Source organism: Penaeus vannamei, chromosome 14 (genome assembly GCF_042767895.1).
Source record: "Penaeus vannamei isolate JL-2024 chromosome 14, ASM4276789v1, whole genome shotgun sequence".
Classification (NCBI taxonomy): domain Eukaryota; kingdom Metazoa; phylum Arthropoda; class Malacostraca; order Decapoda; family Penaeidae; genus Penaeus; species Penaeus vannamei.
In genome coordinates, this window is record NC_091562.1 from 41,655,490 (window position 1) to 41,675,581 (window position 20,092).

Below are 20,092 nucleotides of genomic sequence, written 5' to 3' on the forward strand. Positions count from 1 at the left end.
TCCCTGACATAGATGTTGGTAATTTTCATTCTTTGTTTGAGTGTCTTTACTTTTAAACATTTCACTAGGAAATCATATAACTAATAAAAATTCAAACATCAATAATAAAATAATAATATGAACTAAACTACTAAAAGACTGCAATTGTAAATATGAAGTAATGTATGAGAAAAAAAAATCCAAAGAAATTGATATCTGAAAAAATACTGTACAGTAAATAACCTTTGTTTGCTTAAAAAAAGGCGTATCTTAGTAAATGTTGTACAAAGAAAGATGACAACAGCTTATCAAGCATTTCCAGGAGTAACTGTGATTTGCTTTGGTTTTCAAATGCTGTGATTTATGAATTTCTTTAATAAGAAAAAAAGGAAGAATAGTGGAAGAAAAAAGGGAAGATTTTTATATCACCAGTTTATAAAGAGGTCCATACATAAAACCTCTATATACCATTTACATATAGAAATCGTGCTTTGTTTAAGCCATCCCTGCTGGCTAAAGAATGACAATATACCTATGTCAGGGTTAAGAAATACTGAAAGTAGTTTTCTTTAATAGAACAGAACATTCACCCATCACATTATCTTTATATATCATTTTCATCTCATGCTACAGTCCTGATCTATCTATAAACACTTAAAATACACCTAAATAACATATCAAAACTCTTACCTTTCACAAATCTTTGGTTAATCAATAAGGATACAATTAAACATCATTTCGTGGTCTTACATAACCTGTCTCTGCATTGCACACAAGCACATACCAGCACAAACCAGATTAAGAGTGCAGAAGCTTCTCATTACCTTTGGTTTATTCATGCACAAGAGTAGTTTGTGCGTTCCAGGGGGATGGTGAGAGCCGTCCTCCTCTGGTGTGTGGACTACCAGCATGAAGTCCTCTTGACAGCCACCAAATGTCACCACAGAACTATACCCATACCTGGAGACCCAATTATCTGTGTCAGTTTGTTAAAAAAGAGTATACCTGTGTGGAAGTGTGTACTGTAAAGGTAAAATTTCTCTTCACATTTCATGCAGTTTTTAGGGACAGATATCTGGTAGTTTATTAAGCTGTTAGTTAAACCATCTTGTGACAAGAAACCTACATTAAAATAAAATATAGTTTATGAAACTGGTGCACATTCCTCATACAGAATATATATCTTTTTAGACCGGATGCAAAAAGTTATTTATATGTTTAATAACATGAGTTTACCTCATCCAAAGGATTTCTAAAAAGGCAAACAATGACTATGAATTAAAACATCCAATTTACTTAAGATTAAAAAGTATGGAAGAGAAAAAGGGAATAAATGTCAAAGACAATTTTCTAAGGTAAATCAGTTGACAATGTTGTAACACATAAAGAAACAAAGAGAAAAAATTAGTTTATCTTCTATGGGTCTCTGTCTCTGAATGACAATTAAAAATCAAATCTGGTGAAATGGAGCACTTCCTTATCTATCTTCAAGTGAAAGAAATTAAACAAAATAAAATTAAACCTGAAATAACCATAAAAGAAAGTCTGGTACAAAAAATATTGATCACATCTTTCTATACCTGACGATGGATGCCATACTGCTCTGGTCCAAAAGGGTAATGGCATCTTCGCTGACAGCCACCCACACAGGAGTTGGAGGTCCCTCTGGGGAAGGTGTAGCTGCGGGGAACAGAGTGGCTCCAAAATACGGCCACTTCCGGGTGCATGTCAAGTATATGCGGACGCAGTCACCTTGTGTTCTTCCTCGCAACCCAATCCATTTTTCTTGCAAGCTATCAAGCACATTCCTGAAAATACACAAAACAGATTGTATTTCTGGGTGAAAAAATATCTAATACCTCTAGGCAACACAGAATAACAAATGCAATTCTCCTTCACTCATGCAACCACTAAATCCATATCACTGACAACAGCATACTTACTTTGTTTCTTCCTCATTCAGGTCTTCTCGGTATCTTGCCGGATAAAACTTGCTGAATGCCTGCTGGATGTGTGCTGAGGAAGGACCTGATGAGCCTGACCCTCTTGTTCTTTCGCTGTTAACTTCACCCATGTCAATCTGTTATAGGAATATTTAATCAATAACAGCCTCTGCCTAATGAATCATAATTTTTTCCCCTAACACTCAACCTTACTTAGATTAGACAATATAGGACAGTGACTTTATAAAAGAGAAAGACTGAAAAAAAGTTGGACATGCTCTAATTTACTATCTGTTATTTTCTCAAGTATCTATTGATACTTTAAGAAGAATGGATTTAGATGAATATGAAATAAAGTGAAAAATAAAAATCCTATACAAAGATCTGTAAAATGCAGTGGTACAGTATCATTAAAAATACTTTTTCTTAAGTATCTTACCTCAATACTTTTTCTTAAGTATCTTACCTCACAGATCCAACAGAAAACTTCCCATATTCATATCAATATTATCCTGACCACAAATATTTACTGGATTCCTACCATAAGCACCAAATAGTTTTACATAATGGAAAAATAGTTGATTTATATAATTACATTTAATCACTCCAGCAAAAAATACATACTTGGGCCATGAGGGTTGCTAGTTCTAAAGCAAGCTCTCTGGTGATGGGGAATTTGCCTTGCTGAATCTGCTGGTTGACTTGGTAGCAAAGCAACAGTTTCTCTCGGTCCGTTTCATGCTTTCCAGCAGCACGACAGTACAAGCGAGACCTAAGTAAACAAGAGTTATTATTTAATATCTTTCTTTGTGTTTTTTATGATATACTTACACTTACAACAATCACAAAAGTTTTATTTCATCAATTGCCCTACTACTAACAAAAATGATCTCCTTACTTGTAGAGAAGGCGAATAACTTTCGTGTTCTCAAACTTGCCCGATCCCTTCTCTCTGAGCGCAGTCTCCCATTTAGAAATAACATCACAGAGCTGAAATAGGAATAAAGTAAATAACAAAGTTAGAAAGAAAGGAAAAAGAAAGTCCTGTGGAAAGATTCATTATACCTCATGCAGCAGAGAAGGTTCCAATCCTCTTCTCACAGTTTTACTTTAGAATTCAAAACGTAGAAAACGTATCTAAATAATATCTAATAAAACATAAGGACTTTACTATATGGCTACAATACCCTCTAAAAAATATCAAAGTATTATCAATACATACCTTTGCATTATGATTGAGACAGTGCTCTAAGTCTTTCTCAATGGGATCGTCCGAGAATAAAGCAAACCCAGACTGGTGGACATCACGACAACCAATCTCTTGGTTCAGCGATATCAAGAATTCATCAATGGTGGTGGATCCATCAAATCCAATGACCTAAGGATTATCAAGAATTTGATTGTTAACCAGGTTACAAGATGACAAGAGTAATCTAATTTCACCATTATCATTTCTTTCCAGGTTTCTATTAGTCTTTGTTCCTTCCTTTTTTTCATCGGTACATGTTACATGACAGTGTTGTCTTCTGGTCTTTGCATTCTGGTATTTCACACAAAGTGAAATTAAATTAGCAAAATGTTTTACTGCAATTTTTTCCATTTCTTTATCTTACAGTTTTGAATAAAAAAATATCAATCCATTAGAGATAACCTTGACATCAATCAATCTGTTTCTGGGACCTTTCCTATCTCTCACCAAAAAGAACAGGAGAACAAAGTCCCTTCCTCCATACCTGGTAAGTTCCGTTGATAAAGTGGACGGGTATGGCATGGGGTAGAGAGTGGTGATAAGGGTTCTTGAGAAGGATAGACAGGACCTCCATTCTAGATGGCTTTGCTTCACGACCCCCATTCTCTAGGGTTCTTTCTAAAGCTCGTTGACAGTAAGCTGCATATTTGCCAACTTCAGACCTGCAGGCAAACCAAGTCATTTAGTAAACTTTATTTAGTGCCTGAGAGTTCATTTCTACAAAACTAATCACAAAATAATGATATCTGTGTACTTAACACTTTGGTATGCAACGCCCAACCAAACAAAGTAATCAAAACTTTATATATATAAAACTAACATTTAAAATAATTAATGCAGTTACCTAAACTGATCATACACTGATATCAATATTTATACTATGAAATGAACTTTAGAGGTTACATCCAAATAAATCTCACCAAGAAATAAAGGTTATACACTCTAAAGGCTTACTTCGTATCAGCATTCCTTTGAAGATGAAGTTTGAGGTACCACAGAAGTTTATTATTTTTAGGCACGAAGAGAGAAACGGCCAAAGCCAAAAACTGCCAGGCCTGGATGAAGGTGAATGATGGAGGGTTGATCTTGGGGTCGGCAGGCAATGGCTGTCCGCTTCCTAGTGTTGGGGATGCCTTTTGTGCACCAGAGGAGTCACACAAGAAAAGTGACTGGGTGGCGCAGAGCAACAAATTCTGGGAAGAGAAAGTAACATTCAAGTGAGATATTGCTGTTCGCAGGGGAGAGGAAATAGAATCAATACATTTGCTTCCAATGAAGCTTATTAACATCCTGGTCTGAAATAAAGTGTTACATAATTCAACATACAAATCTGAAATATTTGAAAAACAGTATGAATCTCTATCTAGAAATACAGTGCCTGCTCCCCACCATAACATGAAATCCTGTTTTATCTTACGAGGCATGTAGATTATAACAGGTTTTCATAAATTTTATCAGATTATACCTAACAGATAATAAACACTGTAAGACTCTGTGGACCTTGGGATAAAAATGTATAGAAAGTGCTCTAATATTTGTGTGTAGCTGTTAGCAATATAAGAATTTTGTATAATGTCATTTGTTCAAAGAATTTAGACAGGAAAGGTGACAGTAACAGAAGTTATCCTTTTAGAAGGGGATCAATGAAAGTGTAAAGAGTCAGACACTTTACGAAGTTCTACTCATTGCATTTTCAAATAATCTCTTATTGTGTGTTTCTTTTTTTTTCTTTTTTTTTACAAAGAAAAGTACAGACAAGCAAATTTTAGGCTTTGTGAGAGAAAAAATAAGAAGGGCAGCTTAGAAGGCCTGATACATGGAAATAAAATGTGCAATAAATTATAGTATCTAAGTATAAACCTTGTGCTCTCAATTACAAATTTGTACATGTAATGGATATCACCAAAAAATGCAAAGCTACAAACACAATAAAGGGAAATACACAGTACCAAATATACTGGAAATCCTTTTTTTCCTTTAATCTTAACATCACTAAGTTATATGTTCTAAAAGTATCGTCAAAATTGGGGTCAGGTTTCAGTGGCCAGAAAAGAACTGTCTGGGAGAAGAACTTTAAAAGCTACAGTCCTCTGATGGTTCCAGATACCGTTTACCTTAATCAAAAGAAGAAAAACTACATTAAGCATGGAGCCAAATATGCATGTGCATATCATCAGACTTTTCACACATATTCATAATTACCATTATATATATATGAAGCCTAGACACTTCCTATGCATGGCAAATCCTTATTCATATATAAAAAACACACCAATAGTGATTATAAATCCTTGCCCTAAAGCTTGCTAACACTGCTAGGCCATTCCTTTCACCTAAAATATATACTATAGCACAATGCACCCATAAAAATATTTCATCTATACAGCCAACCATGCACTGAGCTAATCAAATTCAAAAACTGCAAACTGAATTTACTATAATTAACTGCAACTTTAACTAAAAGTCTGATTTCTTTAATTAATTCATTCTGCTTTCTTTTAAAATCTTTAAATGAATTGTTTTCCTAGGTCCATCATTTAAGGGCTTTGGCTTCAGGACAATGAATATTCTATTAGTTAAAACACTGGGAGATGAAAAGGGCATGGGACACCTGCTTATTTTGAGAGCTTCCTGTGAACTCTGCACAACTCCTTGAACACGGAATCATCTTTGTTTCTAATGTGACAATGATGCATTAAGAAGTTCACTGGCAACTCGCATAGTCATCATTAAGGGAGAAGTAAGTTGGGATTACAAAGATAAACAGGCGTGTTTAGTAAGATTACAGTCTGCTTTAAGTCTGATCATCAACATATTTGGTTACGGGATGAAGTTGGGTCTAGTTAGCATATAATAGGTTTGGCTGCATTGAGGTTAGGCATAGTTTGTATATAGTTCCCTTAACTTAACTTATTATTTAGATCTGTTAGCTTATCATAGTATACAAGTCTTAACTTAATGCTTCCATATCCTTTAGGAATCCTTATAAATATGTTAATTCACTCAGGTTTAGAAAGAGCAACTTTACAAGTGTTTTGCAACTGGACATTCAAGAGAGGTTTTACTTTAATCTCAAGCCAGAACCACTTAATACACTTATTACAGTGTTGATTTCATTCATTTACGTGTTTGAGTGATTCTGAAACACTAGATGTTCAATACAAACTCAGTTTATGATGATCACAAAAAATGTCAGCAAGTCTTAAATTATCTCAACACATCTTGGCTGTTTTTCAGCTGTCACTCCACAAATACAGAAATGGAAATAATAACTATTAACTAGACTTGGTAACTTGAACATTCCACTGGTTTTAACACAGTTGTTAAAGGTATTGTTCAAAATAACAGATCAAAAGTATAGAAGCTAACTAACACAAGATTCCTTTTAAATCAGAAAGGAACAATATGTGGTACAACATTAACCATAACATTCTGTTGATGTTATTGTCAATATGATCTTAAAACTGGAATCCATAAACTACTAATAATGTCTCTACTTTTAAAATATATGGAAGTATGTTATTTCTTGGGGGGGTTGGGCAATAATAAATACACTGATGGCATAAATATAACTCACACTTCAGTCACAGGAATGTTATCATGACAATACTTGTGCTTATATACTGATCCGTAGACGAGACGATTGGACACCGTACAAGTATTACAAGTAAATGAAACCTACAACATGTACCTCAGTTCTAATAATTGTCCCTCACATAATACACTTAAGTCTTACGTAATCTTATATACAATCACATTTACAGAGACGTTACACATAACTCTGAAGTAATCATTAGACACTTATAGGATGTGAACTTTTCTCCATTCCATCATCACTGAAGGCTTAACCACACAATTCCCCAGTTGAAACAGTCATACCTGTGATTACAGTTGAGCCAATTTGCTGCTATGAAAGACAATTTCTCTTCAATTAAAGCTTCTTAAACATTTTACAAGGGAAGGATGCAGAAAGGACAAGTCTTTATACGTCCCAACTAACAGACAAAACTCACACTGGCTCACAAATCTGGTGCACTAATGAAAAATAAAGGAAGAAGAAGAAGGAAAAGAAGAGAAAAAAGAGAACATAACATGAGAAACAAAATAAGAATCTGGAATGGATTTAAATATATGACTCTGATGGAGACAGAAAAGAGACATACATCAGGCAAGTGATATTTTAAACCATGCACAAGTTTATGGATAATGTAAACAATATTGCACTTTGCTATGGTTTCTAAGGGGGTGAAAAGACCGCAGTAACATCATGTTGCATATCTTGTGGCACATGGCTATACATAGCTGTGAATGTATTGATGCTGTAATGTTTCTGTAACATTGATAGAACAAGCACTGTGTATGTGTGAGGTGATGGGTAGGTTGCATTCCTTGGCTAAAGCAGGACAGCCCCAACATAACAAAATGTAACTTAAGTTTAGGGTATAATTTTTTTTCTGAAGACTAATATCTAATAAGCAGCTGTCATCCCATTTATTTTCATGATTCTTTCATCTATTTATAAGCATTTCTTTGAAGTATATTTAGTACCTTGAATAGTAAAGTACTATATCAATAGTGAAATGACTATATCATATATGGGATGACAAAAGTCTGATGGGTAAACGAAATCAAACAGCAAAGGTTACATGGCAATGAGAGAGACTCTATGTATTACTAAAAATCTAACTCTTATTATGCTCTTTTAAAAAAAATCTGAAAATTATCAAGTCAAGTTTTGTCAGCCATTTTATGCATAAAAATATCAGTGCTGTCTTCTACCCCCTAGACAGAGGGTAGAAAGCTTAAAAGAACTTAAAAGTATGGCTGATATCACTTGACACATCTAACACGTTTATCTAAGTGACATCGCTGATCCACCAGACCATTGCAACATAAAGCAGACACACTTACTCGGGAGTGCTTGATTTTGTTCAGTGTCTTGGTTACCTGGACCCCTGGCTTAGCTTGCAGGTGCTTCGATGTCTGCTTGATGAGTCCACAGAAGAGTTCAGATTGTAGTTCTGGGTATGTGAGGCACTGCTGGAGAGCATTCTGACACAGAACCACATGGTAATCTATACCCGAAGAATCCATGAGCACAGAGGTGTACAGCTGGCAAGACTGTCAGAGAACAAAGGCATTAGTAGATTTATTAATAAGCACACACAACCCAATATTCACCATTAACATTAAAAATAATATTGTCTGAACCCATAAACTTCAACTAAATATCTTTAATCATCACACATATCAGTTATCTGAGAGAGATATATCACCTATTCTATGGACAACAAACCTTGAATAGCTTGATAGCCTCAGCCTGCAACTGGGAGGACGGGAGAGAGGTCAAGGGAGAGGTGATGGGGTCTTTGCTGTGCAGAAGCAGAGGGTGCCTCCACAGCACGCAATCTGGTACAAGGAGTAAAGAGAGAGTTATCTCAAATAAAAGTCAAAGGACTGTTCTGTATATTTCAGTTATATATGCATCACACCTCAGTACCATAATAAAAAAAATTGGTAATATAATACAGGAAAATATAAAAGCATGTGCTTACTTGGGTCTCCATCAAGTTCCATCAATTTCTGAACTAACTGCTCATACTGCGTTCCTGCATTGGGACCTCCTCCAGACACTACAGTCAGGTGGTATAACCAACCATCCTGAAAGGAAGATATAATTGCCATTAAATGTTGTGTTAGTATTATAAGCTTACTCTCTATATGATTTACTGACAGTATATAGAAGAGTATGCTTCATATCATATATGGGTCCTATAGAAAAACATTTTGTAAAATACTTTCACACATATCTCAAGAGGAGAAAAAAAATTGAGAACACTGATGCATCAAATTATTTCATACTTCAATGCTTCAAATACTTTATTTCAGTGCAATCCTTCTTTGATAATGCAATCAGAAGAAAACCTTACCTTATCCTGTTTATTGGGCATAATGAGGTATGTTGGACCTTGGTGTGATGGGAATATACCAATTGTCAGATCCTCCTTGGGAGTGTCATCATCAGCAGGGTCGTCCCCTTCAGAATCAGAAACCTTCTCAACCTCCTCCACACGAGCATCCCTCATATTGATTTGACCAATAGGATTCTGAAAAAGAAATGTAAACAAGTTATTGATCAAATCATTATTGCTTAATGGATAATATGTTGCAGCAATTTCTAAGATCATTGAAAAAATATTCTGCCATATGGTTATCAAACAAATTCTTTAAAAGAAAGGTTCTATACAAAAAAGTGCATCATATATTTTACTCTCATATAAGTTCCCTTTAAACTTTTACTGAGAATTTTAAAAGTGATGCCTTTCTGTGACAAGAAGGAAAGAAAGAAAATAAAGAAGGAAATAAGGCCATACCTGATCATTGGGGCTCTTGAAATAGATGAACATTTTTCCAATAAGGACACACCAGCAGCGGCGAGCATGGCCATGTTTCACCTTTGTCAGCCATCCTTGTATAGTTGGTTTGTTGTCTTCTTTACTCAGAAGGAGCTTCGTGGCATTACGTCGCAATACATTCTAGAAAGATTACAATATTTCATGATCTCTAGATATGAAATTTTATTTTATCTTTAAAAAAATATTCTGATCTCTATCAAAATATAACCTCATATGTTACAGAATTTCATTACAATATAGAGTGAGAAATTATTCTGTATCAAATTACCTGGAGAACTCTAACCCAGTCCTCAACCAAAGCAGTATTGTCTGCTGTGAGGTAGTAGGTCTTCTTGCCTGTATTGACTTCAAAGGTGTGAGCCCCTTCCGATCGAGTAACACGACAGACTTCATTAAGGGTGATTTGACCTGCTGGCTTTCGGTGTATATCACTCTGTTGAAAAATTGGAATGCATTGAATCTTAATCCTATTAATTCTGAATATGAATTCTGCTTCTCCTGCTTCTCCTTTCCATTAAAGAATAACCATTAATGGAATAAAATGTTTCGACTTTGACTTTGACTTTTCCAGGAAACCAGCAGTCACCAAAAAGCAAGACATTATAATTTCAAATAATTCTTTCAAAAGCCTGTGTACAGACCTGACTCTTCCAGTAAGTTAAGGTTCCATCCTTAAGAACAAAGTATCGTTTTTTCCAGGTTTTGAGTTTACCACCAAGTTTTGTCAGGTATCCGTTCTTCTCCAATGAACTCTCACGACGTGGTGACACAGTGCCAATGCTGTAGAGTGAAGGAGGATGTTAGAGACCATGTAACTTGTAATGGCAAATATAAAGATTTGCTCCGTTGTGGATGGCAACTGTGCAAATATTCTATTTTCATGTGGATGTATATTATGGGGAGCACTGATATTCTTACAAGGAAATATGATAAATACAAACCATAATGAGCTGCAAAGCAATATCTGATGAATCTTGCCTTAAAAAATAACACATGCTATTAAACTTTGATCTCTATCTCTATATCAGAGCTATCACTCACTATGTATTTTTAAATTATGTATTCACAATATATCACCAACAAAAAAGAAGCTTGAAAATAACAAAAGTAAAAATAGATGAACATCTGTGATAATAAGAACAACAAAACTGGTGAATATAAAGTGCTACATATCACTTACTGGCTTGAGGTAAGTGTGTTGGTTGTGGTTTCTACGCATGACGTCCTTGCACTCGTAGTGGTGGGAGCTAAAGTTGACTCCAGAGACCCACTGTCACTCCGAGCATCTGGTGGAATTGCGTAGTCATCAGACACGCCAGACTCAAAGGAAGTGTCTGGAAGAGGGAGGAGTAATAAAACTTTCAAAATATACAAAACTTTACAAAGAGGGGACTTCTTACAGCATCTAACAACTTGGTCCTTCTTTGTGCATATTTCACACCTTGGTAAGACTGTACAGCAAGTGAAGGCATTCTACATTTTTTCTTGTCCATTTAGTTATATCAGTTTTCTAATTATCTTGAAAGTTTCTTATGGGATACTGATCACTTCAAGCAATCCCTGGAGTACAGGTCTTCTTGAGGAATTCCTTTTGACAATATACTCTGAGCTCAGCAATAAAAACCATGGACAAAAAGTAACATGGGTGCTCTTGGTGAGAATGGATCACATACGCACATGCAAACAGATCATGGTGAATAAATTATCCCCAAAAAATGAAAAGAAAAAACCTAAAATCCACAGACAACAAATAACACACATCCACATTCTTCCCCACTAATGTGCCCACCAACAACCACTCCCAAAAGAAGGAAAGAAAAAATTTGGAACTAAACAGCCAAAGATAATAGAAAAAGAGAAATCACATCCTCAGTCCCCTAAAAATTCCCCCCTCCTCTCTCTCTCTCTCTCTTTCACACACATTCTTTGAAATATATCTAACACTAACAACACAGCAGACCCATGCCTTACCTGTCCAATATGTATACGAGGCAGACTCTACGTAAAATAAATGTAACTAAACAAAAAATAAGTTAATTATAACAAACCCGGTAGCTTAAGGGTAGGTATAGCGTCTGGTATAGCATCTGGCATAGCATCTGGCGGGATGGCATAGTCAGCATAGTCTCCTGAATCTTGGGATAAACGACTGCTATCTGTGAAATAAGAGCACATAGCAAACTTAACAAAAAAGTGCGCTAACTAGTAAGAAGCAATCTCCTATGTGTCTTGGTAAAAGGAGATGACTTGAAAATAACATAATGGTGGTTATAAATAAAATACAAAGCAGAATGAATGCTTCTACCTCTATATGAATATTTGTTGTGCATTGAAAAAAAATACATATATTATATCCATGCAGATCACCTAACACATTGTATAGTGGGTTTACAGTGAGATTGTCCAGACACAGATGTAAGTGAACTGGAGGAGCTGTTAAGCAAGGTATTAAAAGACTTTCTGATGATGAAGTTGCCTTCTTCCATTTGCTCTCTCCATGCTGCTTTTGACTCAGAAACTTTCAGTCTCCCTCAAAGATCCTCTCTCTTTCAGTCGCTCTCCTGCACATATAAATGCAATTGTAAACTTTATCTGTCAAGAACACGTAGTCAGTCTTGTCTCTCACTCTCTCTTACTCTTACTCCCACCCTCACCCTCACTCTCACCCCCCACACACCCACTCATTCATACACGCACATACACCCATCCCCACATCCACTCACCCACCCCCACATCCACCCATCCACTCACCCAACCCCACACGCACCCATCCACTCACCCACCCCCACATCCACCCATCCACTCACCCAACCCCACACACACCCACTCACCCAGCCCCACACACCCATCCACTCACCCAACCCCCCACACACATCCACCCATCCACTCACCCAACCCCACATACACCCATCCACTCACCCAACCCCACACAGTCCCTAACCCATTCACTCATGACCTTGCCTGCGCGACTCAAGCAAAGAAAGGGGTAAGGGAGAAGGCCATTCCCTTAAGACCACGCCCATCGCTATTGTGAGGGAGCTTCATTCATCCTGCTACTCGTTCCTCGCCAACTACACACCCACCAGGCTGTCAGGAAGCGATGCTGCCTCCCTCCTTGCACCTTTCCCAGGGGCTGCGTGACCCTTTGAACCGTAAGATAGAAAATAAATCCTAAATCTAAGAAAAAAAAATGGACACGGAGGTACTGACATCGCTCGCATGCAGAGTTAATGCTTGCCATGCCTCTTTGTACACCGACATGCACGAAACGTAAAGCTCGGCGCCCTTTACTTATGCTGCTTAATCAATCATCATTACAAAAGTGCGGCCCCTTCCACTGGCCCATTTTCTGAGCCGGGAATTCGTTCCGTGGTTCGCGCTGCTTCTGAAGCCCCGGGTTCATAAAGTGCCTTTCTCGTGACTGGATTGCTTTTATGCGTGTGCCTCCTTTTGTGTGTGTGTGTGTGTGTGTGTGTGTGTGTGTGTGTGTGTGTGTGTGTGTGTGTGTGTGTGTGTGTGTGTGTGTGTGTGTGTGTGCATGTGTGTGTGTTTGTGTGCATGTGTTTGTGTGTGCATGTGTTTGGTGTGTGCATGTGTGTGTGTTTGTGTGCGCATGTGTTTGGTGTGTGCATGTGTGTGTGTTTGTGTGTGCATGTGTTTGGTGTGTGCATGTGTGTGTGTTTGTGTGTGCATGTGTTTGGTGTGTGCATGTGTGTGTTTGTGTGTGCATGTGCGTGTGTTTGTGTGCATGTGTGTGTGTGTGTTTGTGTGCATGTGTGTGTGTGTGTTTGTGTGCATGTGTGTGTGTGTGTGTTTGTGTGCATGTGTGTGTGTGCATGTGTGTATGTTTGCGTGTGCATATGTGTGTGTTTGTGTGTGCATGTGTGTGTTTGTGTGTGTCTGTGTGTGCATGTACGTGTGTGTTTGTGTGTATGTGTGTGTGTTGCTGTGCGTGTGTGTTTGTGTGTGCATGTGTATGCGTGTTTGTGTGTGCATGTGCGTGTCTATTTGTGTGTGCATATGCGTGTGTTTGTGTGTGCATGTACGTGTGTGTTTGTGTGTGCATGTGTGCGTTTGCGTATCGTGTGTGCGTGTGCATGTGCGAGCCCACCTCGGCGCCTCGCCCCGCGGGGACGTCCCCCGCGCGGCGCCGGGAGCTCCGCCCCCTGCCTCCCCCTCGCCCCCCCCCCCCACTTACCCCTTCTCATGCTCTTGGAGGGCGAGGACCCCGACAGCTTGGCCGGCGACAGGGACGACGTCTTGCTCTTCGACGGCGAGCTGGAGGAGGACTCGGCCGAGGACGAGGGCGTGTGGGACGACAGCCCGCGGGAGTCCGAGCCCCCGCAGTGGTCCTCGCCGTCCGAGGAGTCCGAGGAGTCGCCCGTGAACGGCACCGACCGGATCTGGCTGGCACGCTGCGGGAGAGAACGGAGGGCATTACAGGGGGAAGGTGAAGCGGGGGGTTTGTCTGGGGCTCTCACACAGGTATGGGCTGATAGACACGCTCTCTCTCTCTCTCTCATTCTCTATCATTCATTCATTCTCTTTCTCGCTCTCTCTCTGTCTCTCGCTCTCTCATTCTCATTCTCATTGTTTCTCTCGCTCTCTCTTTCTCTCCCTCTCTCTCGCTCTCTCATTCTCATTCTCATTGTTTCTCTCTCTCTCTCTCGCTCTCTCAATCTCTCCCTCTCTCATTCTCATTGTTTCTCTCTCTCATTCTCATTCTCTCTCTCTCATCCTCACTGTTTCTCCCACTCTCTCTTTCTCATTCTCTCTCTCTCTCTCTCTCTCACCCGGGCACACCTGCCTTTCGCTCCGCCACGGGTAAGTGAGTGCCACATCGCAATATCCTCCGCCTGTGCCACATTAAGGGCCGCTCGCCTGACTTCCTCCGCGACGCTTATCAAAGGAATGCGTTCTGCGGACCAGTGAGTCTCCTCGTTTGGCGGCGGCGCGAAAATGAGAAAAGTAGCGGAGCGTCAAATGTCTTAGTACAAAAAAGAAGAAAGGGGGGAGGGGGGAGAAAAGAGAGAGAGAGAGAGAGGGGGGGAGGGGGGAGAAAGATGGGAAACAAGAAAAGGGTGAGAGGAAGCTTTCTTCTGATTCGCGAAAAAGGGGAAAGGGGTGAGGGGGAGAAAAAGAAAGATAGAAAACAAGAAAGAGGCGAGAGAAAACATTCTTCTGATTCGCGAAAAAGGGAAAGGGGGAGAAAAAGAGGAGGGGGCATAAAGAAAGATACAAAACAAGAAAAGGGTGAGAAAAAGCTTTCTTCTGATTCGCAACGATAATTTTCCCTAAAAGTCTGGCGCTCTCTTTGTATCTCGTGCGACACAAATGATCTATTTTCACTGAGGCAGCAGCCACGCGAGGGTCATGCGAAGCTAGCATTATTCACAGGCGTCGGGAGAGATCTGCACGCTAATACATATGTATGTATGTATGTATATACATATGTATATATATATGTATATATATGTATATATATATATGTATATATATATGTATATATATATGTATATATATATATATATATATATATATATATATATATATATATATATATATATATATATATATATATATATATTTCCCCTGTGAAAATTTCATTTCCTGATCCAAGCTTCCCTGTCAGCTCGAACCTTCATGAACCACGGCTTGCGAACACGACCGTCAGCCTGATTTCCCGCCCGATGCCCCCCATCAGCATGCAAATAAACCGCCCGCGTCGAAGAGGCATCATAACTCGGGCTCGGTTCCGTGTGCTCGCCTCCCGGAGCACATTCGGCCGTCTCCGCGTGTGTGCGTCAAACAGATAAGATGGAGGCGAGGAGGCGAGGAGGGGCCGACGCCTGGCTGCCGACTGTCGCGGGGAAGTGACGGCGATGGCGTGAACTGAGCCCAATATCCGGGCCTGATCGCTCCCGGATACGCGAGGCGGTCTGAACGCTCTGCGAGATCCTGCGCCGTCGGCAGTATGGGCGTCGCGAGGTACCGATCATGGATGCGCGTGCCTTCTCAATATTGTTTTTAATTGCAAGATGTGAATTCAACGATTGTAAGGCACATTGAATAATCTGATTTATAATGATTCTAATATTGACAACAGCCGAAACATCGCAGCACATTGAGACCCAAGCCGACCGCCCATTCTCCCGACAGCGTCCGGATCACCCAATCCCACCCAATCCCTAAGTCCCCATCCGGCGTGAGTGCCAATCACGGAAATCTGCGAAAATGATGAGCGAATCACAATCCACGGCGCGCCCCCCCCCTCCCGCCGCCCGTGCCTCCTCGCCAGCCGGAGCGGAACGGCAGGAGGCATTCTCGCCGCCTGCTAACTAATGGGGGTCGTCAGAGCAGTCCCATTGACGTCGACATTCTTTACATGGGGCGATCCTTATGGAAAAAACGCGTTTCAATTTCCTTTTACTAATGCCGCCTTAATGAAAATCTTGAAGATTGCAAAAATTTATTCGGTGATGGAGTCAGTTCTTTACATCCAGCATTCGACGCCCTTCAATTTCATCAAGCTTTTGTTCTCCAGTTATCTTGACACTTATTAACAAAATCGCCTGTTCATAAAGTGAATCATCTCGGAGACTTTTTTGAATCAATAGAGTCAGCGAGTCTCGTCGGCGGCGCCCGTGGGGGGACTTCCCCGTCAGCCACCGGTGCCGAGCGGAGTAGAGACCTGCCAGGACCCAGGAGGACCTACGCCGACCTGCCGCCGCGATCGGTGCTGTAGGAATCGATTCCCGAGGCCACAATGGCAGTCACTTTGACGCTGCGAGCCGCCGCTTAGCTGAAGGGCCACCGCCACGCCCCCCGCCCCCCACCCGCCTCCCACTGGAACCTTCTACGGCAATTGCACTCGATGGGCGCCCCTTCCCGTCGGCCCTTCGGCTGGGGACATTTCAGCCTGCGGGCGTGACGGCGCAAAAAGCGAAGCGATATGGCAAAGCGTGACGCCGTGCATTTAATTCCAGGAATGTGTCATAGGTTTTCGCCTTTTTTTCCGTCCGCGAATAATGAAATTTGCTGTTTGTTGAGAGAGGCGCGGAGAGAAAGACAGCGAGTGAGTTAAGTGTCAGGGCGTCACATGCGAGCGCCGGCCCCGTGGCACCGGCGCAGGTGGCAGTGACGAGGGCGGGGGGCGGCGCGCGCGGAGGGCCCTCTGACAGGTCCCTTGTCTCCCTGTCAGAGCAAATTATCCGCTTCATCTCCTCGCCTCATTAAGTCAATGTCTTCCCGATTTCGCCCGCCCGCTTTTACGACTCGGGAGCCAACCTTCATTCTCTAATTCCATTAATTACTGGAAATTAACTCGTGCGTTATGGGTAATATGCTGGCTGATTTGCTCGCACTTTTCGTGTCATACATACGCGCGTGTGAACGCATGTAGAGATTATAGGGATGGTTTAACCATCATTTGCGACGCAATATCACTCTCTCACTCACTCACTCACTCTCTCCATATATACATATATACACGTGTACACACACACACACACACATATATATATATATGCATTCATGTATATCAATATACATATATAAATATACATATGTATATATATACACACATATATATACATATATGTATATAAATATACATACATACATACATTATATATATATATATATATATATATATATATATATATATATATATATATATATATATATATATATACACGTGTGTGTGTGTGTGTGTGTATAAATATGTGTATATATATACATATATACATATCTAACATATCTATATCTATATCTATATCTATCTATCTATCTATATATGTATATATATATATATATATATATATATATATATATATATATATATATATATATATATATATATATATATATATGCAAAACTGCTCTTGGCAAGCAGACGAGGGAAGGCCCGAGCTACTCACGCCCTTCACGGCCGCGTAGACGGGCACGTGGATCTCGGGGTAGCTGCCCAGCCCGGAGGTCCTCATGCGGGCGCTCGTGTCGGCGGTGGTCGCAGCGCCGGCGCCCGAGAGGCCTTCCTGGGCGACCTGTGGGGAGCAAGGGCGTTCAGTCCGGCAAATGCATCCGTGTGTTACCTGCAGTGATAAGTGCGTCTCCATTAATGGTATTATTCAGGAAGAGAGGAAAGAATTGCGTGGGCGTCTCACCTGGTATATTCTGGACTCCCACGAGGGGAAGCGGTGCAGCGGCGGCGTGGGCGGCTTCTCCCCGTTGGCCTCGGCGTCGCCGGGCCAGCGGGCGTGGTCGCGGCTGGGCGTGTAGATCTCGCTGTAGTCGTGCGCCTCGTCCTTGGCGCGCGACCTCCTGCCGTCGTCGCTGAGGTGGCTGTCGCCGGAGCGCGCGAGCTGGCTGGAGTCCGTGCTCTCCGTGTTGTCGTAGCCGTCCAGCTCCAGGTCCAGGCTGTCGGCGCTCTTGGTCACGGACGACTGCAGGCTGCCGCCCTTCTTCAGGTGCTTGGTCCGGGGCTGCGGCACGGGCTTGCGCGGGCTCTCCCCCCGGCTGCCGGCGCGCGAGCCGCTCCTGGGGAGGCTGCCCGTGCTCTGCGTCAGGCTGTTGAGCATCACCTCCAGGGGGCTCTTGGGGCTGAGGCTCTGGGGCGTCTCCAGGTCCACGGAGCCGGAGTCGACGCGCGAGTCCCGCGTGCGGATCTTGTCGTCGTCGTAGCGCTTCCGGTCGAGGCCGCCCGAGCGCGGCACGCCGTTGTGGCGCGACTTGAAGCGGATCTCGCCGTAGTTGGCGTCCGTGTCGCTCGAGCTGGCTCTCCGCAGGCCGGCCGGGGACCTTTGGGGCGACGCCGAGGCGGCACAAAAAGGTCACTCCTCCATTATTTACACCTAACTGCAGCCGCTGTGGGCGTGCAACCGCCGAGCAGCGGATGCGTCATCGCCGCTTTGAGGGCCATGCAACAGGGGCTGGCCAATGCGGCCGAGGCTTTGATACCCAGTGCCAATTCTGATTCCAAAATACAATCAGCAGTAATAACAGGCAAAATTATAATACATTTTTAATAAAAAGATCGACTGTTGGTTGAAATGAAAGAAAAAAGAACAAAAAGAGAGTAAAAAAAATAGAGAGAGAAAAGAAAGAAGGAAAAGAAGAAAGAGAAGAAGCATAAGAGAGAAAAAAATGAGAAAGAGAAAAAGAGAGAAAGAGAGAAAGAGAAAGAGAAAGAGAAAGAGAAAGAGAAAGAGAAAGAGAGAGAGAGAGAGAGAGAGAGAGAGAGAGAGAGAGAGAGACAGAGAGAGAGAGAGAGAGAGTGAGAGACAGGGAGAGAGGGGGAGAGAGCTAGAGAGCGAGAGAGAGAGAAAAGCAGAAAAAAAAGAAAAACAAAAGAAGAGAACCTGAGAAAAAACGAAAAAAAAAAAAAAAAAAGACGACCAAAGACCCACCTGGACTTGGATCGTCGGTCCCTCCCGAGCGTCGCCGGTCGGGACGGGATGTACCCGACGTCGTTCCGCCCGTCGTGCAGGCTCTCGTCGCTGTCGGGTCGGTCGCCCTCGTAGCTCCCGCGAGACGAATCCTACGGGAGAGGGACACGTCAGAGAGGGGGGTAAGGGAAGGGGGGGGCGAGTGAGTGGTAAAGTGTAGGAGAAGGATGGTGGAGGATGGGGGTGGACGGAGGAGGAGGAGGGGGAGGAGCGACGCGACTGGGGGTGGGGGTGGAGGAGGAGGGGGAGGAGGGACGCGACTGGGGGTGGAGGGAGAGGGAGGGGGAGGTGGAGGGAGGAGGGGGAGGAGGGACGCGAATGAGGGTGGAGGTGGAGGAGGGGAAGGAGGGACGAGACTGGGGGAGGAGGTGGAGGAGGGGAAGGAGGGACGCGACTGGGGGTGGAGGGAGGAGGGAGGAGGAGGAGGGGGAAGGAGGACTCGACGGGATGGCTCATCCTCCATCCTACACTTTTCCACTGTATTCAGGATGTGGATGGATGGATATTTACATTCTATGGCCGTGAAAAGTGATGTTTCATGAGGATGGGGTTAATATTTTGATCATCTGTGACGTCATTAAGTGAATCTTCACATTAATTATGGAAACACATCCTATGAAAATAAATGATGGGGGGAAACATAGCAAAGGACACAGAGACAAAAACAGGAATAATGTGTAAATGAAAAGAGAGAGAAAGGGTGGGGGAGAAGAGAAAGAAAAGAGAGAGTGGATAGAGAGAGCAATGATAGAAAGAGAGACAGAGAATAGAGAGAAGAAAAATAAGAGAGAAAGAAAAGACGTGAGAGAGAGAGAGAGAGAGAGAGAGAGAGAGAGAGAGAGAGAGAGAGAGAGAGAGAGAGAGAGAGAGAGAGAGAGAGAGATAGAGAGAGAGAGAGAGAGAGAGAGAGAGAGAGAGAGAGAGAGAGAGAGAGAGAGAGAGACAGGGAGAGAGAGAGACAGAGACAGACTTGGACTGAAAAAAACAAACAAAAAAAAAAACATACGAAAAGAGGAATAACGACACGAAATAACAAAACACGGAGACAGAGAAAGAAAA

At 41.8% G+C, this 20,092-nt stretch overlaps 1 protein-coding gene across 10 annotated transcripts in view; it reads right to left on the reverse strand.

Annotated features, from left to right (window-relative positions):
* Positions 1 to 20,092, reverse strand: part of LOC113824540 (uncharacterized protein CG43867) — an 864,266-nt gene that overhangs the window by 4,518 nt on the left and 839,656 nt on the right. For 6 of the 10 annotated variants that reach the window (XM_070129995.1, XM_070129998.1, XM_070129997.1 and 3 more), the window contains 21 exons: positions 18,995 to 19,125; positions 17,753 to 18,386; positions 17,507 to 17,632; positions 13,786 to 14,002; positions 11,636 to 11,743; positions 10,768 to 10,921; positions 10,229 to 10,367; positions 9,856 to 10,020; positions 9,546 to 9,707; positions 9,102 to 9,278; positions 8,727 to 8,832; positions 8,468 to 8,580; positions 8,083 to 8,292; positions 4,126 to 4,364; positions 3,656 to 3,833; positions 3,145 to 3,300; positions 2,821 to 2,912; positions 2,547 to 2,694; positions 1,923 to 2,059; positions 1,560 to 1,787; positions 804 to 939 (listed from right to left, as the gene is read on the reverse strand). In XM_070129995.1, coding sequence (XP_069986096.1) covers positions 804 to 939; positions 1,560 to 1,787; positions 1,923 to 2,059; positions 2,547 to 2,694; positions 2,821 to 2,912; positions 3,145 to 3,300; positions 3,656 to 3,833; positions 4,126 to 4,364; positions 8,083 to 8,292; positions 8,468 to 8,580; positions 8,727 to 8,832; positions 9,102 to 9,278; positions 9,546 to 9,707; positions 9,856 to 10,020; positions 10,229 to 10,367; positions 10,768 to 10,921; positions 11,636 to 11,743; positions 13,786 to 14,002; positions 17,507 to 17,632; positions 17,753 to 18,386; positions 18,995 to 19,125 — 3,756 coding nt within the window. The remainder of the gene's footprint in view (positions 1 to 803; positions 940 to 1,559; positions 1,788 to 1,922; positions 2,060 to 2,546; positions 2,695 to 2,820; positions 2,913 to 3,144; positions 3,301 to 3,655; positions 3,834 to 4,125; positions 4,365 to 8,082; positions 8,293 to 8,467; positions 8,581 to 8,726; positions 8,833 to 9,101; positions 9,279 to 9,545; positions 9,708 to 9,855; positions 10,021 to 10,228; positions 10,368 to 10,767; positions 10,922 to 11,635; positions 11,744 to 13,785; positions 14,003 to 17,506; positions 17,633 to 17,752; positions 18,387 to 18,994; positions 19,126 to 20,092) is intronic. The other 4 variants (XM_070130001.1, XM_070130000.1, XM_070130003.1 and 1 more) reach the window with 4 other exon arrangements.